The sequence below is a fragment of the Rattus rattus genome, chromosome 12, assembly GCF_011064425.1.
Source record: "Rattus rattus isolate New Zealand chromosome 12, Rrattus_CSIRO_v1, whole genome shotgun sequence".
In the NCBI taxonomy this organism is placed as follows: Eukaryota; Metazoa; Chordata; class Mammalia; order Rodentia; family Muridae; genus Rattus; species Rattus rattus.
The window spans coordinates 60164707-60191703 of NC_046165.1; the positions used below are offsets into that span (position 1 = coordinate 60164707).

Sequence of the window (26997 nt, forward strand, 5' to 3'; positions counted from 1 at the left end):
ATAGGATGCTTTTTAAAGCTTACTTTTTTTGTTGGACGCTTTAAGTGACGGATGAGACAAAAGGAAAAAAGCCAAGATAAAATGGCAGCCTAGATGCTCCTCAGATCCTATAATGAACTCCACAGGGCATCCAATTTTGATGTATTAGGACTTTTTTTTATAATGAGTACATTGTTAGAAATCGCATTTTCTATCGGCGGGAGCTGGAGATGAAACTGAGCTGACACCTTACCTCTTTGTAGTTAATTAGCAGGAGAAAAGTAGTGTTTTGAATCTCGTGTGGGAAAGGGGAATATTATTCATCCTCCCTCTCTCCCGTCTTCTCCCTTCAAACACCTGGGTCTTTTTGTGCTCTTTTATTTGGTTCTGTGGCTCAGCTGAATCTGGTTGGCAGGGAAAGGATGTGGGATATTGAAGAATGGTTATTATTTAATGAAAAAAAAAAAACAAAAAAACCTCTGTAACTCACTTCTCCCATTCCTTCAGCCTGCAGGGTAAATAAAATAGATCTGGTCTTTTTATTCAAAAGATCAGTTCCTTACCTAGACTGTGACACGAGGCAATGCCCGTGGGACAGGGGCTCCTTGTTGTTATTCTATTACCATTCGTCATCATTGGATCCTCAATACTTGGCACAGCATGTGGGACTTTGTAGGATTTGATTCATGCTTATAAATCAATGAATAAATAAGATATCGTGTTGGCCCATCTGTACAGTGCTATTGTTGTTCTGGTTCATCTGGTATCTTCCTCTGGGAGGTAGAATGCCCATTTTAGGATGGGAAGTAGAGTTCATATTAGATTTGGGGAGCTAGGGGCAGGGAACTCATGCACAGTCTGTGCCATTAGGCTGGTGGACAGGGTTGGGGTCTTCATGGACCTCCATCTGGACGAAGGCTAGACACGTGGTGGGAAAATTCAGTCCGTCTCATCATCTGATCCATGTGTGTTTATCTTGTGCCCTGTCCCAGGGAGCTGCAGGGGAGAGCAGCTGTTACTGTCTCTTCACTTTGAGAGCTCACTGTGTCCTGGATTGGGCACTAGAACATACTTGAAGGCAGCAAGCGTGGAGGTATTACCTACGGAGACCTGACCCTGTGGGGCTGAGGGCCCAGGGGAGGAATCATCATCACTTGATTCCTTCGGTGTGCTGGGTTCTGGGTGCAGCTTCCTCCTCACAGAGAACTTTTGAGTGACCGGGGGGGGGGTAGCTCTGCTGCAGTATTAGGCCTTAAGTTAAACCATTGGACTTTGGTGTACCAGCTCTTCTTGTGGCCCTCGACTCTGTGTGGTTCTGGAGAGAGCTGGGTATCAAGAGGCCCTGGGAGTGGGCTGGGGTTTTGCATTGCAAGTGAGGAGCTCTGTGTATGGGGGATCTGGGATTGGGTGAAAGGGGGACCTAGATCCAGGAGGGTGTGGGAAAACAAAAGACTGGGATCACGTCTATCTTGGAGGGTCCTGGAGCCAGACCAGGGCTCCAGTACCACTGCGCAGAGGATGGGGCCATTGTGATTGCTGAATTCTTGCTGTCTCCTTTGCTCATGAGCTTAGCCTTGATTTTCCTATCAGTAAAATGAGCATCGTGATATCCATTTTGACAGCCACCCAGAGTGCCAGTGATACTTCAGGACACACACTTCTGAAAGCAATATGCAAGGCATAGACAGGGGTTCCTGTCCCCTGCTGATAGGTGTAGGTAGCTGGGGAATGAACAGCTGTGGACCTTTAACTATGACAGGACCCCCAGAGCCCTCTGGACCAAGAGTTCCAGCCTCTTTCTCTTCACCCTCCTTGGAATCCCTCCTCTCCTTCACACTCACCCCTGCCTTCTCTAGCCACAAGGAACATGCCCTTCTCTGACTCTCTGACAGTCTAAGACATGGGGGAACCAGTCATTATAACCTCTTCACTATCTTCACATTTCCCGTGTCCCTGAGCCATCTCAGCAGAACTCAAATCTAGTCTTCTTCACATTATATATATCTGGGGAAGATATCTTGGTTTCCTCCTCCAAAGACTGGGAATAATAATGCTGCCTGCCTCGAGGTAATTGTGAGGGTCAGCTTGGGCCATTCATCTCAAGAGCTTGGCACATATGCTACCTGTCTATACTGTTATTGCTCCTAGAGATTATGAGGTGCCCATTCTCCACCTGCTCCCCACTGTCACCACAGACCTTTGCAAAGAGTTAATGACCTTTGTCTCCTCCATCATTTAAGGCTCTGAGCCTCCTGTGCCTTCTGACCACAGGGACAGCTAGTGTGAAAGCAGGAAAGCAGGACTGAGTGCTGGCCCCTCACAGAACTCAGGAGTTCCCTCCAGAGCTGTGGGTTTTGAACTATTGGCAATTATCTAAAGATTCTTAGAGTATGGATTCCCACACTAAAAAAATAAAATAAAATAAAATAATTAAAAACCAGTTATTTACTAGTCATAACAATACCAACAAAGCTATTATTAATAAAGTTGATAAGGATTCATTCTGTGTTTTGATATGTCAACATGCAGAGCTGTTTGTTCAGCAAGGAAGGTGTCCACTTTCTAACGGGAAGTGAGAACTACATGGGACTTAGGGGTGAGGAGAGTAAAGCGGAAGAGCGTGTGTCACTAGACTAAGAGGACAATGTTAAGTCTGCAGTACCCCATCTTGATGAGTGCTGAGTGGGTTTGGGGAAAAATCTAGTACAGAGCTAATCTTGAATATAATCCCATGCAGTCAAAGCTATTAATATTCCCATTTTGCAGTCAATAAAGCCAGGGCCCAGAGAAGAGTTTCTCGAGGCCAAACAGCTACTAAATAGCCCAGAGGCTACCCAGCTACCTAGGCCCCCAAGCTCCCAGGATCCGCTCTGCCTGGGTGGCCCTGGCCATCCTTGCCCAGTGCACATTCCAATCTCTTCCTACATGGTTAGTTTCCAGGCAACAGTAGCCCATTACCCACCTCTGCAGTCATGTTCCTTCCTTTGGGTCTGGAGGGCCAGGCAGAGGAACAAGATGCTCAGAAAAGGCACCTACCTGGTCCTTCTCCTTTCTTCTTTCAAGATTCTTTGGTCCAGTAGTGCGAAGACACCTGCTGTGCTGTAGCTAACTGTTAACGAGCGTGTTTGCACATCGCTCCCACCATGCTATTTGCACGACAGAATGTGAAGACACAGCTCGAAATATTTTTAAGATCTGGCCTTTTTATCTCAGGAAGCACAAAACAGTGTTTGCAGTTTGGCCTCTGGAATGAAATTAGCTCAGCGCATTAGCTCATTCCTGCCAAGCTGGGGCATTTCCATAAAGCTCCTGAGTCCCTTGAATCTTCTGATCCTTTGCAGTGTGTATTTTTACACAGGTTCTTTTGCTTTGGAGAAATAAAGTAAAGACACTGAAAGGTGAGCTTGGCCAGGGCACCCTCTGCACTGTTTGTCAATGCAAATTGGGGCTTGAACTGGAATGATAGTTTCCTTTAAATGGTCAGGCATCTTAAGGCCCCTTTACAAATAATGTCAGTGGCAATCACAGCTAGGAGTGTTTGCTAGAGAGTGGAATCTTTTCCTGGGCCAGCAAGATGGCTGGCAGGATGGAGCTTACTCTGAAAACATGGTGACCTGTGTTTTAGCCCCAGAATATAGGAGAAGACCAACTTCACAGAGTTGCCCTCTGGCCTGCACACATGCAACCTGGCATGTATACACCTACTCTCTCACGTCCCCTACCTTTCCCCACACACCAGTAAAGTAAAAAATAAAAAAAAAATTGTTCCTGACCCCACATTGCTATCACAAAAGAAGAAGCTATTTTTTTTTTAATCTGGGTCTTCATTTGTCACACAGGTGTGACTTTCCATATAGGTCACTGCTTGTGTGGCATTTGCTCTCTCCTAGTGAGTTCAGGCTCCTCTGTTCTAAAATCTCTCCTTAGGGTCATTGGATAGGCAAACACTTCACCTCCATTTAAAACTTTGTGGGCTTGGATCCTGTTGCTTCCTAGATGTGTGACTTCTGTGAGAAAATTTGTAAGGAGACCTTGGCCTGCTCATCTGTGAAGGAGGCAGAGTCTTTTTTGCATTAGTAAATATCAGTATTTGTATCCTGTGTTCATAGGAGCTAAAGGGCAGAGGCAACTCAAATGTTGGTGGATGAATGGATAAACTAAACATGGTTTGTACATGTGTGTGCGTGAACAAACACACACACATACACACATGCTAACACACACACAGACACACACACACACACACAGACACACACACACACACACACACACATTCACATGACAGCATAGATGGACTGGAGGTCATTATGCCAAATGAAATCAGCCAGCCACCAAAAAGCATATACTATATGATGGCACTATAAATAAAAAATCACCCTAATATTTCAGTGTGCATTAATTTGCTTTTGTTCAGCCATTAAAAATATTGAACATTTCTTACATTACAGTGCAGTTACTGCTTCCTATGTGCAGCACCTGCCTATAGCTCTGGTTTACATGTCTGGTTGGGTTTCAAGTTTTTTCACACCAAATGTTTATAACATATTGTTTATAACATAGTTACCATTTTTAATATTCAGAGGGCCTAAGTGCTTTGTGTATGATAGTATATGGTATATTCATATGGGTGTGTGCACATGTTTGTGCGTGTGGTGGTCAAAGGTCAACATCAGGTATCTTTGCCCATGAGTCTCCACAGTATTTTTTGAGCAGGGTCTCTCCTGAAACTGAACCTGGTTGGTTTTGCTAGGCTAAATGACTGATGCATTCTAGGGATCCACCTGTCCATACCACTAACATCCTAGCATTTGTTACAGATAGAGCCATGGTGCCAAGCTTTCTTTTATGAGTGCTTGAGATCTGAACCAAGGCCCTTACATTTGTGAGGTGGGCACTTTACCGCTGGGCCATCTCCCCTGCCTGTTGATGCTTTTCATATTATCAAGTCACCAATCACTTTTGTAGTTAAACCTTCATTTTGACATTTCAGATGATTAAATCAGATGTATAATAGACCAGAAGTGTTTTGCCATAACCACTGTTATGCATGCTGTAACTTAGAAGTTCTCCTTTTTATATTTGTTAGCATAAAGGCTGCTTACGGGACTGGGAAAAGGCTCAGTGGTTAAAGTGGTTGCCATGCAGTGTGACTTCATAGTTTGGATCCCCAGAACCTACATAAATGCTGGGTGGCATGGTGACTCACCTGTAATTACTCGGAAGGTAGAGACAGGAATCCCCAGAGAAAGTTGACCAGCAAAATTGACATTGGCAAACTCCGGGTTTGATTATGAGATCTTGCCTCAATGAATAAGACAGAAAAGGAATCAGGATGATTCCAAACATTAACCTGGACCTCTGCATGTACATACACCCATGCAGATGCTCCCACACATGCATACTCACACACATGCAAACACACACACACACACACACACACACACACACACACACACACACACCCCACATGCACATGAAAATGGAAAAAGCAATAAATAAGTATAAAATCCACTTAGATGCTATTCCATGACTATGGTATCAGAATAAAATTGTATGGATTGACCAATTAATAATAAAATTTTACTATAGTAACCACTAATAGCTCATGGAACAAAGAACATGACAAACATTCAAACATTACGGGGGGAAGCTACATTGGCCAAGACCATGAGATTCAGTTTTACTCTAGTAGCACGAACTTATTCCCTCTGAGGCAGAACCCTCCTCTGGCTATGAATGTTATGGATTAAAAAGACCACAGAAGTGAGGGGGACTGGGCCTCATGGTGCCCACGGGGAAGGAAAATGTGGCCAGCTTTACTGAGGAGAAGTTTGGCACTGGACACCAAGAAATCTTTCAATATTTATAAATGTTGATCCAGAAATTCCAGTTAGTCAACTACCATTAGAAATGCCTCTGAAGTGTGGGAAAGTGTTTCTGTCCATGGTTAGAAATAGGATTCCGTGTAAATGCCCAGGGACAGTCAACGATGAAGACGTAATTTGATGACCTGATGGAGTATCATAAAGTCATTGCAAGTGGCATTTGTTTAAACTTTCATTGCAGTGCACGGTTTTATCTGCCCCTTGTTTCTTCTCTTACATTTCTTACATCTTCTCGGCTTAACATCATTCACAAACATTGTTCCTGTAATCGAAAAGAAATTTACATATTAAAAATATTAGAGAGAAGGAGAGACTCTCTTCCTTTTCTAGGCTCAGACTTCATATGTTCACCTTGCCCACTCTCCTTTGACATAGTGAGAGGCCTGGATGTGGAGTCAGTGGGCCCGTGTTTTTAAGTTATAATACTGAAATCAACTAGCTGTGTGGCCTTGGTGAATCTGACTTACATGTACTCTGCTGTCTGGTTTGTAAAAGGGAGTTGCTGTCAGACACAACTAAAACAGAAAGCCCTCATGCCAGTGGACGCTCTGAGGCTTAAGTTCAGAGCTCTCCCCCGACTATCTCACGGTTGGTCATTTGCATGAAGGACCGTTAAAATTCAATGAAAGAAAAGTCATGCTTTATTACCAGGGCAGGACAGAACTGGGCTCCAGGTGAGCCAGAGAGGCAAAGTACAGTGTGAGGGTGGATTCCATGGACTTCTGATCTTTCTCCAGCAGAGCGGAGGTAATCTCCAGCAGCCATGCATGGCAGTTGCTCATCAGCAAAACCTACCTAAGTTTTGGTGTCCCAGGACTTTATACAGGTACCCATCCTGTCAGCATGATCAACAGAGTGATTGCCCAGTGTGGTTGGAGTCAGCCTTCAAGTTAGCTAATAGCATGCCAACCAAAGGCTCCATGGTTGATCTTTCTGTATGGTCAGTCCTCCCTTAAGAGTGCTGTATATAGTTCACCTCATCCTCAAGTCCATTGTGAACAGCCTCATTTGTACTGCGTATCTCACAGTTTTTCTCACAGGCATCAAGGGAAAAGGCCAGACCTCTTGTTGAACAAGGCCCAAAAAGAATTATGACACATAAGGTGACAGAAAAGAAAGATTGCACAGATATAAATACAGATATTGTGTGTTCTGCGTGTGTGTGTGTGTGTGGTGTTTCTACAGGGTTCTGACAGGAAGAACATGACCTTGACAGTTATAAGACATACACAGGCATGCACTTCATTCCCCATTCTCAAATCTTCAGGATTGCCTGTGAGAATAAACCCACTTATGGTGGACACTGCAAAGGACATGTTTTAGCACGGATATTCACCACAGAGAGGAACTGGGCTGAGAAAATACAACTCCTGGGTGCTCGCCTCTGACTCAGTGTTCAGAGCACAGCATTCGTGTCTGGCACTAACTAATTTACCTGATGGGGCTGAGTTCTCAGTCTGTTTCTGAAGGTTTCTCTCTCTGGCACTACTCTGATCTGCCCTTCAGCTGAGTCTACTCCTGCTAGTACAGGGCAATGTAAAACAAAATTGGGAAGGTCCGTTTTCAAAGTTTCCACTCTGGAGCACCAGATCAAACCAACTGACTCTTGACTTCATAAACATGAGACTAGGAGACGAACATCCAGGCTGGGCACACGGCTCAGCAGTTAAAGCCCTTGCTATAAGCGTGAGGACTGGAGCTCAGACTCTCTAGAACCCCCACATACAGGCAGCAGCCCACCTATAAATTCCAGCAGCAGGAAGAGAGAGATCCCCAGAGCAAGCCGGTAACAGGGCTAGCCATATTATCAAGCTCGAGGTTTGACTTAGAAGTCTTGCCTCAGTGAATAAGGCAGAACAGTGATCAGGAATAATTCCCGATGTCAGCTTGAAGTCTCCATACGCACACCCACGCACATGCACGCGCACACATCAATAAATGTGGGTGTGGGGGAGAAAAATGAAAATGGAGTTTAGTTCTCATATGAAGGGACGCAGAAGTCTTCATCCCAGGAATCTCCAGGGAGGATAACTATGCTTTTATAACTGGGGACTGAGACGGGGGATGAGACCAGCAACTGAAATCCAATTACACGTGTTCCCTTCCATCAGAGAGAAAGGTTCAGCTTCCATCTGCAGGATCTTTGGAGCACCAATAGCTTGCAATGACTTGATGTTATCAGTAAAATTGGTTCCTATGTTCCGTCTCTCTCTAGAAAAAACCGGTCACGCAGAAGTCGTCCGGGTTGTGTACCGGCCAGAGCACGTCAGCTTTGAGGAGCTGCTCAAGGTCTTCTGGGAGAATCACGACCCGACCCAAGGTAGAGTGATGAGTGAGCCAGTATTTAATTATCTTACTAATTACAGCTGGGATAATTAGTGTTTGAGCTGCATGGGAGAGATGAACCTTGAAATCACACAGGAGCTCAAGAATATGATTGCAGACATTTACTGACGGAACGGGGCGGGGGCACACGGGGAGTGGAGGGTAAGAGAATAAAGGCACAGCCACAGTCAGTGCCCCTCCCCCCATTACAGCTGTCAGGGGTGGGAAAATTCCCACAGAGAAAGACGCCAGACAATGGAGATCCCTTCACCTTTTGATTATTGCATTATTCTTCCTTAATGCAGCCTTTTGTCTACAAAATTAAAGTGTCTTCCCAGTAACCACAAAGTTTTCCTGATTTATGGTCCCTTTGTTTTCTCGGAGTTTAGCCTTTCTCATCTTTTTGACGTTATCGGGTTTATTTTTTTAAGAAATGTCTGCTGGTGATTACAGGAAGGAACAAAGAAGAATATAAAGGTGAAAAACAGTGTTCAGTAGTCCACAATGCAACCTGAGTTATTCAAACATTTCATTTGTCCTCCTTGGAATCTGTTATGTGGGGACGTTAATGTACTTTGACTATAAACAGTATCTGGTGGCCAGGTACATAATTCGGATACACTCGCAAGCAGAAAGCACCCCCACCCCGTTGGCTAATACTATAATCAATAGTGAAATATTTCTTCTCCACTGCATCCTGGCCTCCTTACAAGGGTGGCTTTGTCAGTGCTGTGCTCGGGGATGGAGAGGCTTCTGAACTCGGATCTCACAGAAGCGTCTTTTGCGCGGCCTCTGTCTACTCACAGAAACAATTTTCCCTTCGGGATTTTCTGTGATGGGTTTGCCACATTGACAGTCTCTAAGAAATGAACGTTTCCTTCCCAGCTACGCTTGTGCTTGTGGTGAACTCGTAACATGGGCCCAACAGAGCAAGTTGGTGGGTCTTTTTTTTTCCAACGTGGAAAGGTTTAATGAGGGAAGAAGAATAAAAAGGGGTACAAGTAAGGGTCGACCATGGGCACGTGGAGGGAAGAGGGGATGCGGAGAGAAGGGATAGGGACAAAGAGGGCACAAAGAAGAGAAGAGAAGAGGAAGAGCAAGAGCAAGTCGGTGGGTCTTGAGTGTTGTGTGTTATGTCAAGTGTGTCCTCCAACATGCCCCACTAGAGCTACCCACTACTGGTGTCGTTTGCAAAGGTCAAAGATCAAAGCAAAGGCGAGTACAGCAGAGTAAGCACCGTATGCCTTCCTTCAGGTGAGCCCACCAGGTAGATAGGGGCTAAGACCTGGGTGGAGCTGTAATGGAAACGTCTGGTTTTCTATGAGGGTGGGTCCTGAGGTGAGGTGAGAACTGAGATGTGGGACAGTAGGTCAAGGCCTACAGAGATAAGAAGAGCACTGCAGTCTGAAGGTTGGCTGTCACCAGAGTTTGGGCCACTGGGCTGCCCTAGCAAATGAAAAAGTGCACCTTAACAGCGTAGATAGGAAGCTCTGATTGATGCTTATATCCAAGAGCTCATGCGAGAGTCTCCATCAGGTGAGGCAGACATTCAGTCACATGACCAGCACAGCCAGGAGTCAAGATAGAATGCTTTGAGCTTCTAAATCACCCAGGAGACCCACGTCAGGAATCCAGACAGCCTGAGGCCACATCCTGCAGGACAGCTTGGAGCCTGTGACTTGGCTGCGTTGCACAATGTTCTGTCTCTGAGGCCTCACTTCAGTGGCATCTCAGACAGGGCCACACGTCACTGTTTTTCTATCTTTATGTCCTTTAATATTGTACCCATTGCACTGTGTCCTTATCAGCTCAGGTATGTTAACCCCTGAACGTCCAGGAGAGATTCCCTGAGGAAGGCCCCGCAGACTCTATTCTCTCCCACACTTGCATTTGCCTCACAGCCCTCACACACCTCTTGGTTTTCTTGGGTGCTTGTTTGTTTATGGTTTGTGTTACTCTTCTAGTGTGGATAAGAATGTATGAACTCCTGGATGATTTCAAAAGCAGGCATTTATTGCCTCAAAATTCTGGAGGCCTCTCAACCATAAGTCAAAGGCCAGGAGTCATCAGGCTTTCTTTCTCCTGAGGTCTCTCTCCTGAGTGTGCTGACGGCCCTCTTCTCCTCCCTGGGTCCCTGCATGGTCTTTCTTAGGTGGGTGTCCTTTTGTTACAAAGACACCAGTTTTATTAGTGACCATGTTTTACTTAATTACCTTTTACAAAACATCAGTCGGGCTGAAGAGATGGCTCAGCAGTTAGGAGTACTGTCTGCTCTTCCAGAGGACCCAGATTTGGTTCTGGCATCCCCATAATGTCCTTTTCTAGCCTCCAAGGTACCAGGCACAGACATGGTACACAGATATACACACAGGCAAAACACCCATACATATAAAATAAAATGCTTGAAGAATCAAAAAATATTCTTTTAAATCTACAAATGCAACCATATTCTCTGGTACAGGAGCAGAGGCATCAGCTTGTGAAAAGAGGAGGAGTACACTACTGAACGCATCACACTGTGTGTCGGAGTGACAGCCCACGGCACTAACCACGGTGACAGCTCTGCCTGCTTTTCTTCTAGGGGTGTTTTAGATGTCATTCATAGACTCATAACCTGGAAGTCATTTAAAAACCCATCCAGGTGAGCATCATGGACCGAAGACTTGCCTTTCAATGTGCTTACCATGCCGTTACTAGAATTACTTAGGGACTAGCTCAATGCATTGGAACATGCCAACAATCTCTCTCTCTCTCTCTCTCTCTCTCTCTCTCTCTCTCTCTCTCTCTCTCTCTCTCTTTCTCTCTCCTCCCCCCCTCTCCTTCTCTCTCTCTGCCCCTCTCTCCCTCTCTCCCTCGCTCCCTCTCTCCCTCTCCCTTACAAGATTCCCCAGGAACCTTCTAGATTCACTGGCCTAAGGGATGACTTCATGACTTTGGCTAGCTTTTGTCCTATTGCTTAGGGAATTGGTAGAAGACTTAGCAGAGATGTTAAAGTCATCCCCTAGGGCTATTACATGAGGTAAGAAAGTATCTCACTTTGTTGGGTTGCCAAGGCTAAGGTGCTCTGTATGTGCTGTTAGTTCACCAGGAAGGAAGATAAACAGAGACATGAGACACATAAAATGCACCAGGACACTCTAGAGGCCCGAGACTTGTTCTTCCTGAAGCTAGCCACCTACTCTGCCAGCTGTCACATGACTTTCTAAGCCCCAGAGTCATGTGCCCTTCCTGTTCTTTAGCCAGACTCAGATTTCTATGCCTTCAATCACGGAATTCTAACTCATCCATTTGTCTAATCTCATCACTATGTTTACCATATTAGGAACTGTTGGCTCTGCTCATTCATAAATCAGAGGTCCAAGCATTTGGTCAATAGTCTCACCACTGACTAAGATGAAAGGGAGGTCACTAAATAGTGCTTCTTCAAGACTTTGTGGCTTGATTAGGGGTTTCCTCTGTAATTCAGAATAAGTAAGTATTCAGGGTTTGAGAAAACATGTGGGACTCTCCCTTCACCATTTCTGAACTGCTGTGGAAGCAGTTGTCCATCCAGGACCTTGTATGTCCTCTGTCAGGCATACCATTTGGTGATGCTAATAGGTAGGTACAAATAGGTAGGAGGATTCAACCCCTGAAACAGAGGGGCTCATAAGAACATAGTCAGAACCCAGTGGACCAAGATCAACTGAGCACTCAGATAAGTGTTTGTGAGACTGCACAGCACCATCAGATCAAGTATGAATGAATGCTGGAAAAACTAAAGCCAAAACAAAAACTCAGAAGAACCTTGGATCATATTCTAGTGACTGCTGAAGCTTCAAAACTTGCCATCATGTGTCACTTCTCCAAGGTCAGATCGCAGACCATTGACTGAACATTAGGCAGTGGTCAGGACAGAGTTAGCCTGTGAATGAACTTAGGTTCCTCTTCCCCTCAGTTTCCCATGGAAATGGCTGTGCAAAGAGAGCCCTAATGCCATGTGTGAGGGTAGTGCAAGCATACAAGGTGGCTACCTCATGTAGAGAGGAAACTTACAGGAGAGAGCAGCATGGTGAGTGTGGGCAACTCTGAACTGTGAAGCAACAGCCCCTCAAATTTCTTTTCCAGAGGCAAGACTAAGCAATTCCTAAAGCCACTCAGGGAATGCTCCCACCTGAATTAGAACTGCTTGTCCTCAAAAAGACTGACTGCAAAAGAAGTTGAGAAGGGCCGCCTGGCCTTAGATGCTAGGATACAATGAAAAAACATGCACATTTTCCCCCAAAGCATGACTCCAGAGACACAGACTGTAAATAGCATGTTGGAAGATTGTATAACCTTCTTGATAAAGTTGTTAAAGGTCTGAATGGGCCACTCACAGTTTTGGACTAGAGTTTATTGTATTTGGAGGGAAAGTAGAACCCTTGGGTAATATTTATAACTATGGGGATTTTTGCTAATGCCAGGGGTCCTACCACATAAGAAGCAGAAGGAATTCAAGCTTAAAATCTCTATTCAAGTAAATCAGATCCTCAGGACATAGAGAAAACAGGAAATCTTATGTGTCTGTGCTTCAGGGGACTAAAGCAGCACTCATAGGTAGAACAGAGTCACAGACATGGCACCACTTAGAAGGGGACAAAACTGGCAAGAATTGGTAGATTCTGGTGCTTTGAGATACTGTATGGAAGCTGGGGCAACGACTTAATAATGTGCTTGCTATATATACATGAGGACAAGAGTTTGGAGGACCCAGAGTCCATGTCAGAAGCCTATCAGGATGACATCTGCCTGTAATTCCAGAGCTGGGAGAGATGGAAGGATCCCTGAAGTTAACTGCTTGGCCAGCCTGCCTGCATTGAGCTCTGGGTTCAATGAGAAGCCGTTACTCAAAAATCCAAATGGAGAGTGATTAAGGAGGGCAACTGACATTACACACACACACACACACACACACACACACACACACACACTACACATATATACACGCACATACTATACATATATACAGACACATACACACATACACACACATGCACACATGAGCACACACACATGTACACAGCACACATACATGCATGCATACACACATGTGCACACGCATGCACATACACAGACATATAGATAGGCCAAGGAATCTGTCCTTCCACAGTCACTGTGAGCCGGTCCCAAGAGATAGTCTCTCAGTGATTCAGGTAGAGTATCTGACCAAAAACCTCAGCTTACATTTGGCTAGAAAAGAAGAGACTCTTTCACCTCATCTACCAGTTACCACAAAATCTGTACTTTGGCCAAATCCTTAATTTTAAGCCAGTGCATCCTGTGTTTGCTTTCTGTCTTTTATCCATGGAGCAGATATAACTATAGGTGTAACCATTTGGTCTCTTAACTGCTGAAATTCTGCAAGGAACATGGAAGAGATTTGGGTTCTGGCCCCAATTTAGACCCTCTTCGACCTTGAGATGTTGGGCCAAGCCACTCAATTCTGAACTTTTCTGTTTTTCTTTAATCTTTTTTTATTAGTTAGGGTTGTCTAGAGTCACAGAATGTATGGAATGCATATATATTTATTAGGGTGTCTTATAGGCTGTAGTCCAGCTAATCTAAACAATGCCAGCTCACTGTGGGATTTGCAGGTCTTCCCTGGTAACTCTAAACCCAGAACATTTTCTAGATAGTCCTTTGGGAGCCATGCCCTGTTCACAGTGGCTACCAACCCAGTGTCTGTTTTTCCACTTGGACAGCTTATAATTTTGGCTGGATATGCACGTGCTAATAAAGGCTCAAACTCTGGGGATGGAGTGATGGTTTAGCAATGAAGAACACCTGTGTTCTTGCAGGGGACCCAGGTCCAACTCTCAGCACCCACATGGTGGCTCATAACTTCATAACTCCAGCTCCAGGGGATCCAGTGCCCTCTTCTGACATAAGCAGGTACTAGGCGTGCACATGGTGCACAAACATACTCATACACATAAATATTAAATAAATCTTTTTTTAAAGACTCAAACTTCCATATGCCTTAGAGTGAAGTCTGGTATTTGTTGGAATTTTCACTATTCAGGTATTAGTGAGTGTGGTGGGGTCAAGTTTCAGGCTCTGTGTACTTCCAGGAAGGATGTTTACCAGCTCAACATCATCTCCTCCTCCTCTTCCTCCTCCTTCTCAGTTCCTGAATGCAATGGATCAGGTGTTGTTTCTGTGCCCTTAGTGGCAGGATGTCCTCTTCCCTCTTCCTCCTCCCCCCAATCTTGTACATGCATGCAGTGGGAAGCCATCATGGGCCTCAGGGATGGCCGAGCTGCAGCACAGAAGTGTCAAGTCACCATTGCAATCTGAGCTCTTAAGGAAAGAACCTTCCTGCCTAACCTACTGTTATCTTGGTTCACTTTGGGACTCAGTCCCTTCTTTTTCCCAGTAGCCTGTCCTGTGTTCTCACTAGCACAGCCACAGCAATAAACTGCTGGTGAGCTGCTGTCACCCTCCAAAACTTTAATTAAAGCGCCCATGATCAAGACATCTGTAATCACATTTACTGTGTGAGTGAGGACTCAGGACGGTGATGCCGTCTGTAGCTTTGAGCTTGGCCCAGCCACACACCAGCCCTGTGGACATTTATGTGTTATTGCTCTTGTCCACCTTGGTCATACTCAGGGCTCCTTCCTGGCTCATCCTGCTGTCACCAGGGATCTCAAAGTTCCCTTTTGTTGGTTCTTAGTCTTGTTAATAGAAGAATCTAAAAACCAACTCAGGAGAAAGTTTGAGGGCTGTCTTACTAGCGTGTGAAAAAAAAACTTTGGGACAAGCAGTTGTAAGTCTCAGTAGCCATCAGGTAGAGATGGAGAAGAGGAGGAGAGAAGGCCATACCTTTTGGAGAGAGGGTCCGGGGAAGCCAGTGAGTTCAGCAGTGGATGTTAGTAAGCAGATGCACACATGGCAGCAGTCGGGGCTTCGGAGCGTGAGTGCAAAAGCCGAGGCAGTCAGGGAACACATACTTATGCCTTTGGCTAGTGTCTAAGTTAGAACTTTTGAGTTAGAAGTCAGGAAAGAAGGCAGGCTCAGCAGTGCTGTATAGATGATGCTCTGCATGCTTCTACACAAAGGGAGGGGCTTCTGGGAAATGCAGCACGTGCTCTCATTAAGGGCATAATTATTCCTCCCAATCTCCTGAGCGTGTCTTCATGGTGACTCAGCCTTCCTGAGGGGTGTTCTCCTGACCAGGTGATTGACAGGCCCAGCTGGACTGACTTTTAAGAAGGAGACAATAGCATGTGACATTCTAACCTATGGAGCAGGTCAGCCTGTCACATCTCCATGCAGGTGAGAGGTAGAACTCAGAGTCCATTCTTTTGACTTGGAGGAAGTAACTGTCACTTAGTGCCTGAATAAAGCCCCAAACCTCCACGCTTTCACCCTGTCCATTCGATTTCTAGTAAAGTTTGTCCTTATAGTGTAACCAGGGGAACAAGAGTTGGAGTCTGTGTGGATCGTAAGGGAGAGTTCAATGGCCTCCAAGCCTGCTCATTCCTGGACCGCTACTCTTTCCTGATCTATCGCCCATAGTGTTAAGTCACAAAACAAGCCACTCTCATGCTTCAATCCATTCTCTGACTGTGTGACCTTAGATTAACCTGTGACTGTGACCTGAGATTAACTCCCTCTCTCTGCTCAGGGCATCTTGAATACAGTGACCTTCCTTTCTTTATTCTGCTTCTTGACCACAAACGCTTTCTTGCTCTAGAGTCTAGCACTACTGCTAAGTCTGTGCACAGCCCTTGACAAGCATGGCTCCTTCTTGTCCTCTTGATTTCTGCTGTCTTCAAAGATGTCTTCCTTGACCTTCCTAAGCTAAAGTAGAACTCCTGACCTCATCACCCGTGTAGCTCTCCACCAACAAACCTGACCTTCTCAGCACTCACCTCAAACTGAATGATTGGTCTGTGTATCTGTCAGGGTTTTCTAACTTGATAGAGTGTGTGTGTGTGTGTGTGTGTGTGTGTGTGTGTGTGTGTGTGTGTGTCTGTCTGTCTGTCTGTCTGTCTGTCTGTGTCATTAGACTGACTTATAGGATGTGGTTCAGGCAGTCCAATAATGGCTGTCTCATCCTGAAGAGGCTGAGAATGGTAGGTGTTGAGTTCATGCAGCTGGATGTCACTAAGTCCCAATCTGGCACAGGCAGCCTAGAGAATTCTGGGACTGCTGCTGGTCTCCAGACTACACTGAAATCCTGAGGAAGTTCTAACACCGGTGAAGACCTGCCTCGGCAGCAAGGTGGATGAACTTGCCACAAGAGTGAGGGAAGTAACAGAAATGCAAATCCATGCATGCAGGGTTTCTTAGTCCCAAGGACTCTGTGTATGTGTGTGTGTGTGTGTGTGTGTGTGTGTGTGTGTGTGTGTGTGTGCAGGTAAACTTCTAGAGGCCAGAAGTTGATGACAAGTGTTCTGCCCACGGCTTCTTACTTTGCTTCTTGAGGCAGGGTATCTCACTAAACCCATTACTCACTGACTGGCTAGACTGGCTGGCCACAGAGCTCTGGACTTCTTCTTTTATTATTATTATTATTATTAACTTGAGTATTTCTTATATACATTTCGAGTGTTATTCCCTTTCCCGGTTTCCGGGCAAACATCCCCCTCCCCCCTCCCCTTCCTTATGGGTGTTCCCCTCCCAACCCTCCCCCCATTGCCGCCCTCCCCCCACAGTCTAGTTCACTGGGGGTTCAGTCTTAGCAGGACCCAGGGCTTCCCCTTCCACTGGTAGAGCTCTGGACTTCTATCTCCGCCTCCAGCATGAGGCTTACAGACATGAGCCACGATGTCACCTCTCCAGACCTCCGAGGACACTGCCTCGCTAGCCAGTTCCTTCCGGCCTGCGCTTTCCCCTCACACACACTATCCATGAAACATCACTCTAGCCCTTTCAGGGTGGTTGCCCATAGCCTCTTTCCAGGTGCACGGAAGAGCAGCCAGTGTCTCCCCCATGCACACCCCCATGCTGTCTACTGGGAAACATTAATTGCAGGGAGAAAAATCCCATTTTCCTCCTGTTTCCCATCAAGTGGGTAATTAAGTGCTGGTGTGTGTATATTTGAACTTGCCAAATTAATATCTGAACTTTATTGTGCTGACCCTTTTAAGTTAGTTTGTTTTTTTTAATAAGTCACCACTTTTGAAGGACTATCCTTTTTTTAGATCATGTATAAGAAATCTATCATCTGCAAATAATTAGACAGTGGGAATTATATTGTATTGCTAATGAGCAGATGTGCATGCTTGCAGTGAGGGAACAGCTGCACATACACAAAATGAAAAAGTGGCTCAAACCCAGCATTATGAATTCTGCAAGGGGCTTCATTCTTTTAAAAATTTCAGGGAACAGAGAAAAATGAAACAAAGAGCCTGGCATTTTTTTCTTTATTAATTTTTCTCTCAAGTGTGCTTCCCCTGCATAGCACCATCATACATGTGCACAGCATCCCTGCTGTTTGCACTCCCAAGTGTTTCTTTCATAGGATGCTCATACGGAACAGGTTTGCTCGGCCTTTCCTCCAAACTGATGGAAGGACTCTCAGTGGGTAGCATTTCCATGCTGGCCAAGACGCTTGGAAGCTTATGTATGTAAAACCCTACTGGATTCTTAAAGGCACCTGTAAAAGTTAGACCCATTCTGCAGATGGACAGACTGTGCCAGTGAGGCAAGAGGATATGCCTGGAGCTCACTAGTACATTACCATTATGTGACAAAGATGGAATTTGTCCCCTGGGCTCAGTTCCAAGCATTGTATTCCTCCTCTGGTAAGACACGTGACTCCACATTGTTAAGTGATGATTTCAGAGAGCAGGAAGCATGAGCTACAGTGACTGGAAACAGCTGCACACTTGCCAGTGTCTGTGAGCTCCTGCGGTGTCCGTTACAATTTCATACACGCTGCTAAGGATTAGCGAGAGGAAGGTAATTGGGCTTTTGGAAACAGTCAGAGGAATCACACACATTTTACATCATCATTTAGAATTTGAAAATTTTGCACTCCAGCAATAAAATATGAAGTCAGAAGAACTACTACACTTCAAACGAGAGTCCCTAAAGGGAGATCAGAGCTGATAGCATTGGTGGGAACTGGAGTTCCTGGGCTTCAATAATGGCAGACTGGGCTGTTCTGTTCATCTCACACACTAAAAATGACTTCAGATATTGGATTAAACATTCAGAATGCACTGAAAACATCACAAGCAACAACTGACAGATTGTAAGGGGTGACCAGATTAAGATGAAAGGAAGCAGGGAGCAAGACAGGCTGAAGAGGATGGGATACACCCATGTTCTGAGAGAATTCTCCAGCACCATAAGATGCGGGTTTGGGGGGTCCTTACTAATGACACAGAAGGTGTGAGCAGCTCGGAGACCTGACCTTATCAGACACATATGAAGCACTGCATTGCACCTGGAAATGGCCTGTCTTCTCAGGCATATGCAGAACATACACTAAGCCAGAAAAGAGATTAGTGTGTCTAAAGGGTTTTTAATCATGTAGATTAGAATTCTCTTATCACTGTTGCATTCCACTGGAAATCAGTAGCATAAAGTTATCCAGAACAGTCCTCTTATGTTAAAAAGAAACTTTAATTTCTAACTATCTTAGCGTTTTTGTCTGCATGGAAATGTCCCCACAGGCTGTGTGTTTGGATACTTGGTCCCCAGCTGGTGGCACTGTTTGGGGTTGTGGGGCCTTTAGGGGTGAGGGCTAGAGGAAGCGGCTCACTGTGGGGCAGATCTTGAGGCTTACAGCGAGATCCTGCTTCTTGTCCCATCTCTGCTCCCTGACCTCCAGTGAGCTAAGCAAGCTGAGTGGAAAGTTCTGCCACACGCCGTTCTCCACTTCAAGGTACCCAATTAGACAAGATGGATGAAGCAAAGAAGTGCAGAAGTGTAGATCGCTCCTGAGAGACACAGCCAGAATACAGCAAATACAGAGGCGAATGCCAGCAGCAAACCACTGAACTGAGAATAGGACCCCTGTTGAAGGAATCAGAGAAAGAACTGAAGAGCCTGAAGGGGCCGAGACCCCATATGTACAACAATGCCAAGCAACCAGAGCTTCCAGGGACTAAGCCACTACCTAAAGACTATACATGGACTGACCCTGACTCTGACCTCATAGGTAAAATGAATATCCTAGTAAGAGCACCAGTGGAAGGGGAAGCCCTGGGTCCTGCTAAGACTGAACCCCAGTGAACTAGACTGTTGGGGGAGGGCGCAATGGGGGAGGGGTGGGAGGAACACCCATAAGGAAGGGGGGGGAGGAAGGGATGTTTGCCCGAAACCGGAAAGGGAATAACACTCAAATGTATATAAGAAATACTCAAGTTAATAAAAAAAAAGATCTAGATTAAAAGTTTGGGTCTCAGGGCTGTTCCCACTTTAAATAATTTAATTTAAAAAAAAAGGATAAATCATGAGTGAAATTAGAAAATATTTAATTAGGCAATGATTTAGATACTATATATCCAAGTTCACAGGGCTAAACAGATCTTAAACCCATCTGTGAAAAGACAGAAGAGCATCCATCTCAAGATGTAAGAAAACCAACCACAAAGTAATCTCAAATGGTAGGACAGAGATAATTAAGAACATACACCAGTGATGTGGAGTTCAAACCACAGCAGAGAAGACCATGAAACCCAAGGATTTCCAAATGTATATTCAACTGGTAAACTGTTAGAATAGTTGGTCAACAACAACAACAACAACAGAACAAACAAACAATAAATAAATCAGTGTAGAGAATCCTAGTATGTTGCTGTAAAATAATAAAAAGAAAATTGCCTTTTACCTCCACTAGATCCGGCACCATGGTGCCCCGAGGATCTGGTAGGTATCTTCACCTCAGCATCACAGCATCTCACCTGCTCTGCTCTATCCCATTTCACACTGCCGAAGGCTTCTGTCTGAGCCTGGCAACAATCTAACTCTCTAGTTCCCAAGGCAGGTTGCCACCATGCCAGAAATATACATCTCAATTCCGTGGCGGCCCAGTGTCTCCACCACCGCAAACTCTCTTAAACTTAAATCGCCACATGAAAGAACACACAACATAACAACCTCTGATCTGACTGATAAGATATAATTGCCCACCTAGACACACAAAGCCCTATACACTTCCATCCCTTAAGAACATTCATGACAACCTGTAAAAGTGTAGAGTGGAATCTTAACATCTGCCTCCATGTTCTCTCAGCGGCAGCTTCCCTTCTCCAGTCTCCTTCCATTCTAGTCTCCTCTTCCCTCAAACTTTTCTCCCGCCCATCCTTCCTCCTCGTCCAATGACAGGCCTCGTTCTATCTTGTACCTGCTTTCACCTATATGACATCCTACACTAGTATGAAGAATAAAAAAAAAATGGAATCTCACTGCAAACACTGGACATGTTTGCCAGACTCAGAGGACATCTGCAGCAATGAGTTTGAGATGAAAGTTACATTGAAAATAAACCCCTTAAAAAAATAGAGCCCAACAGAATGAAACAGACTAGGGGATCCTTAGAGAAACCGAATCCCTATTTGAGAAGATCATATGCTTCAGTGAGTTTTATCAACATTTACGAGAGAAAGGTTGCCGTCTTGTGGGATAAATAGGGCGTAAGTCTGTTTCCTGTAATCTTGACACCTAAATCTGAGCACGTGAGAAAACAAAATCGCAGTGCAGTCTTACCTAGAGACGTGTGTGGGGAATCCCCGGTGGGCTGTTAGCAAACTGAAGTCGGTGACACCTCGAGACCACGTCCATGAGCAAGTGGACTCCAGAGTACAAGGGTGAGCAGTTCAGCATTAACCAAGAAAACTGAGCATAGTGATTCCTGGACCGAATAAAAGAAAAACATGGCTACCGGAGTCAATGCAGCAAGTTATTCAACGCAATTTAGTATCCGTAAGTGAGAAAAGAATGGAAAAGAGTCTGTACAAAGACCTACTGTGTGCAAACACACGGTACTTAACATTGAGCTATTCAGAAACTGCAGCATGTTGGAGCAAATACTGTAGTTTTGTTTGTTTTGCTTGTTTGTTTTTACTTACTTTGCTTGTTTATTTATTACTCATTCTGTAGCCCAGGGCAGCCTGGGACTCATTATAGACTCATGTAGCCTATGCTGTTGTCAAACTCACAAGTGTTGTCATTAGAGATGTACACCACCAGTCCCAGCTCTGTTACAACCTCCAATCTGCCTTGTACCGGGGTGGGTAGGGATCCTCCTTCAGACCAAAGTTAAGGAGAGAAGCAAACTCATGACTGAGTAATGTTCACTTCTCCCCAGAGAAGGATTTCCTCTTCTTCTAGTGGTCATATGACTGAGTTCTGACCAATGGAATGTGGCAAAAATGACATCTACTACTTCCAGTCTTAACTACTAAAGCTCCTGCCTAGCCTCTGAGCTCTAAAAGTGGGAAGCAAGTAGGGTAGGGAAGCAGCCTACCAAAGATAATCAGCCTCCACCAGGCTAGGTCCCCTGGTCACTCAAGAAGCAGCAGCCAGTTTTACTAAATGAACTTTGCATGAGCGAAAGATAAACTATTAGGTTCAGCCATGAGAATTTCAGATAGAGGTTCCTTGAGGATGAGTGTGGCTAATAAATCTCTAATAGTGTTCACTTAGCCATGGGGCAGCTGGGAGATCCAGTAACGAACAGGGTTCTCTGAGACTTCCTCTTAGACTGTTTTGTAAATTTAGTATAAACCCCAGTAAAACCTTCAGTTCTGCTGCTGTGCTGTTGCTATTCTAACTCTTTCCTCCTCCACCCCCTTCGTCTTCAGAATTAAAAAAAAAAAAAAAAAAAAAGACACCAGTATTTATAAAAACAAATGTTTTCTTATGTAACAAGAACACAGGAACTTTTTCTTCTTCAAGTCTTGAGTCGTTGTGAAACCGCACCAGCTAAGCTGCTGTGCGTTCGATGTGGGGAAAGATAAACAGACAGTGCAGAAGAGCCGAGTAGGAAGGGGACGTGCCTGAGGACAGAGCTACAGACACCATCAGCTTCAGAATACTGGAGAGAGGGCTTTTCAATTAATCAAGACTCTTTTTTGTTTGTTTGTTATTTTGTTTTTCCAGATCCTTTGCTTGGGGGAAAATCTGCCTCATGCCATGCACACAAATCAATATCTTGTACATTTAAGACCTAAAAGCCAAAGGAAAAATGTGCAGGACTTCAGGTGAATGACTTCATTATGGCGTGGGGTCTGGAAGTGTTTCCTACAAAAGGCACTAAAATCCATAACCAAAAAGGCAACTTATATTTGATAAATTCGTCCATCTCAAAATTTTGGCTGATCACAAAGCTTTGTGGGGGCTGGAGCAATGACTCAGCACTTTAGAGCACTGGCGGCTCTTACAAAGGACCCAGGTTCAGTTCTAGTCTTGGTGGCTGGAACAATGACTCAGCAGTTTAGAGCACTGGCTGTTCCTACAAAGGACCCAGGTTCAGTTCTAGTCTTGGTGGCTGGAACAATGACTCAGCAGTTTAGAGCACTGGCTGTTCCTACAAAGGACCCAGGTTCAGTTCTAGTCTTGGTGGCTGGAACAATGACTCAGCAGTTTAGAGCACTGGCTGTTCCTACAAAGGACCCAGGTTCAGTTCTAGTCTTGGTGGCTGGAACAATGACTCAGCAGTTTAGAGCACTGGCTGTTCCTACAAAGGACCCAGGTTCAGTTCTAGTCTTGGTGGCTGGAACAATGACTCAGCAGTTTAGAGCACTGGCTGTTCCTACAAAGGACCCAGGTTCAGTTCTAGTCTTGGTGGCTGGAACAATGACTCAGCAGTTTAGAGCACTGGCTGTTCCTACAAAGGACCCAGGTTCAGTTCTAGTCTTGGTGGCTGGAGCAATGACTCAGCAGTTTAGAGCACTGGCTGCTCTTACAAAGGCCCCAGGTTCCGTTCCAGCTATGGTGGCTCACAGCCATCTGTAACTCTAGCTGCAGAGGATCTACACCTTCTGGCTGCTGAAGCCACCATGCAGACACCAGGTGTACATGAAGGCAAACACTCCTACACATAAATTAAGTATAAATAAAAATTAAGCAAACTAAACTATTGTAAAGAAAATGCCAAGAGTAATGAAATTATATCTGATAGTAGATTTATATCCAGAATATTTAAAATATATGAAATAGGTGGGGTTTTTTTTGTTTTTGTTTATGTTTTCTGCAAAGAAATGTGGCCAAGGTATCTAAAAAGCAATGGAGAAGCATAAAATTAAAAACATCATTATCAATTAGGAAAATACAAATTAAGATCAAGTGAGATTGCATCATGAACCAAGCTAACTGACAGAAAGTAGACTATCAGACATGAGCACATCATAAATTGGCAGGTTTTCAGAGCTTCCAGACTCTAGGTAGAGCAACATAGACTTTGTAAAGCAGGGGTGCTCCTAAAAGTGGCGCACATGTAGTTACCTCAAAGACACGCAGACCTCACTGACCAACAGCTCCGATTCTATATATGTACCCATGAGAACATCATGTGTATGATAGTAGAGAGCATGTTGAGAATGTCCTTGGCAGTCCCAGGCTGGTCACAGACTCATCACAGGATGAATGCATCCACAGTGGGTGGGCGGTCATTCAAGAGATGTTCTGAAGCCACAAAATGGAGAAAACATGAGATAGAAACCACTGTATAGCTTTGTTCTACATAAATTTCAAAAATAGGCCAAACCAAACTAGAAGGCATTGTCATTAGAAGGGACGCACAGGGCACAGTGGTACAACTTTCTTTATGTTGGCAGTCTTTATCTGAGCATCCACTTCTTGGTTATAAATAATGATCCCATGATGTTACTGTAACACCGAAGTGTACACTTGAATAAATCATATACTATGTTTTATGGACTTTTGGTACATGTGTACGCATGCTTTCTATACTTTTCCATATCGAGTCTTAGTTTCAGTTTCTATTGTTGTGTCAAAATAATCAAACAAAAGCAACTTAAGGAGAAAGAGCTTATTTTTGTCACAGTCCAAGGTGCAGTCCATCACAGCAGAGAAATCAAAGCAGTGGGAGTCAACAGCAGAGAGTGCAGATGCATGGTTGTTCATGCGCAGCTCACTTTCACCAGTTTATACCCTCTGTTCATGCTTGGTGTCTTTTCTGTAAACATCTGAAAAAGGTCTCACTGGGGGTCTGGGCTGCTCTATGGTGGTCGCTGATGGTCTAGGCTGGTCTATGGTGGTGACTGTTGGTCTGGAATGGTCTATGGTAGTCACTGAGGGTCTGTGCTTGTATTATACGTGTCTGCCACTGTGCCTAACGTTTTTGGTAGGAACTAGAGATGGAACCTAGGTTTTCATGCTAGCATAGTAAGCACTTTATTGGCTGGGTCACCTTTCCAGGGTTTGTTCGCTATTTTGATGCCCTCTCTACCTCCCTCTTGATGAAACAAGGGCTATCCATTCATTTTCTCATTTTAAATTTAAAATGAGCTGTCAGTTCAAATTGACAAAATTAATTTCTCAGTCAGGTAAAGTGAGCCTGTTCAATATTCATGGGGTTCATCTCAGACACCTGAGAGAAAGGCCAGGTGTGCCAAGAAGAGCTCTTGGATTGCAGTAAGAAGCTCTGTGTCACTGTGAGGGAGAGAGGCTCATGACCTGGTGGGGAGGCTGCAGCACTAGGAAGATCCTGTTTTCCAGCCCCAGAAAGGAGGCAATGCTGGAATGAGCTGTGCAAGCTGTGGTCTTCTGTGCCACTGAGATGTGCAGGCTTTCAGTGCCATCTCTGTGGAGACAAACCAGTGAGTCAGTTCATGAGCAAAGAGAAGACCAGCTTCCCATTTGTGTGAAATGACTGCAGTTCTGAGACACTTATCAGCAGTTTTACTTTTCATTGAGATCGCTTTTGGATAAGCGAGTGGAGGTATTCAGAATTTTGTAGATAGAGCCATAGCTTCTGTGGTGGTTGGACTATGCTTGGCCCAGGGAATGGCACTATTAGGAAGTATGGCCTTGTTGGAGTAGCCATGGCCTTGTTGGAGGAAGTGTGTCACTGTGAGGGTGGGTTTTGCGACCCTCCTCCTAGCTGCTTGGATGTCAGACTCCTATTTGCCTTCAGAACAAGATGTAGGACTCTCAGCTCCTCCATTGCCATTTTTACCTGGATACCTCCATACTTTCTGCCATGATGATAATGGACTGAACCTCTAAACCTGTAAGCCAGCCCTAATTAAATGTTGTCCTTTATAAGAGTTGCCTTGGTCATGGTATGTCTTCAATGTAATGGAAACCCTAACTATGGCAGAAGTTGGTACCAGGAGTGGAGTGCTGTTGTGATAGGCCTGACCATGCTTTTGCTTGGAGCAGTGTGGATTTGGGAGCTTTGGAAAGTAGTGGAATGCTCTACTTGAGGCTGGCTTACAGGTTCAGAGGTTCACTCCATTACCATCAAGGCAGGAAGCATGCATGGCAGCATCCAGGCAGGCATGGTGCTGGAGGAGCTGAGACTTCTACTGCAGCCAGGAGAAAACTGGCTCCTGCATGGAGAGGAGGAGGGTCTCAAAGCCCACCCCAACATACACACCTCATCCAACAAGGCCACACCTTCTAATAGTGCCACTCCCTGGACCAAGCATATCCAAATGCCACAGCTTCTAAGCCCCTTTATATGAAAAGAGTCAACCACAGAACATAGGTGCACTATCCTAAGTGGAACCAGGTGGTATATAGACTATGGGCATTCTCTGAGAGTGACAGAATGCAAGAAGCAATAGCATGCAAAGGTGGGCTGTAAATCAGTTTGAATGAGAACAGAGTTAATGACTAGCATAGAGTCCATTAGCTTCTCTGATGCAGAGCCCGAGGCAAGGGTCCAGTGCCTGTAACTGGAGGAAGACGGGCAGGTGGAGGAGAGAACCTGTAAGGAAATGAAAGAAGTAGGAAGGAAAGAAGAAGTTGAGTGAGGATGTAGTCTCAGGAGAAGCCTTGGCCCCTTGAATAGGGGAGTTCAGGGAGCTCTTGGTGTAGTCATGTGACCAGGTTCTGACCACTAAGATATAACTATGGTGCAGAGCAAATCTTCTGGAAAGGCTGTTTAAAGATGGAAGAGGCCAGGGCAGGCGGAGGCCTACTGGGTAGAGGTACACACCTTGCAAGCCTGGAGACCTGAGCTTGATCCCTGAAGCCCACATAAAGGCAGAAGGAGAGGAACTAACTCCTAAAATGTCCTCTGTCTTTCACACATCCTCCATGGTGTGCACATAGCAACCCACACACATCATGCACACGTGCATGCAATAGTAATAATAAATAACTAATACTAAAGAGGTAGTAAGTGGGGGTCTTGTCCATTCACTTTTCTCCCCCTCCCTTATCTTGGTCTATACTTTGGCCATGGTGGTTACAAGACCAGAAGATGATTGTTTTTGAGCATGGAGCCATGTGCTAAAAATAATTGTGCGAAAAGAAACCTGAGGCCCTGGTGACCAACTAATTCCCAACGTTGGTAAAGCTTCACTTCTTTAACTGAAGAAAGAAGCACAAGGCTACCTTGCTCCATCATCTTCATCTTCATCCCTGCTAATATGAATGCTGTTCCCGAGGGCACCATGAGACAGGACTCAGAGAGAGCCCGGACAGTGCGATAGCCACTCTGGTCACCAGAAAGCACAGGATGATACTTCAATGCTCCTCCTTTCTCCTGTCCAGATTTTAAAATTAGAAGCAAGAAAAAAAGACCTTTTGTAATTTTTATACACTTCAGAGCCTTATATCTAAACTGTATACACAATCATTTTAAATTTACTTACTACAAGTCTGTTGTTTTATATTTTAAATGTCACTT

General features: G+C 44.9%; 1 protein-coding gene across 6 annotated transcripts in view; it reads left to right on the forward strand.

The window, feature by feature from the left end:
- Window positions 1-26997, forward strand: part of Msra (methionine sulfoxide reductase A) — a 322939-nt gene that overhangs the window by 195370 nt on the left and 100572 nt on the right. For all 6 annotated transcript variants that reach the window (XR_004389611.1, XM_032917517.1, XM_032917521.1 and 3 more), the window contains one exon: window positions 8080-8184. Coding sequence is in view for 5 of the 6 variants with exons in the window: in XM_032917517.1 (XP_032773408.1) it covers window positions 8080-8184 (105 nt within the window). In the remaining variant the exon portion in view is untranslated. The remainder of the gene's footprint in view (window positions 1-8079; window positions 8185-26997) is intronic.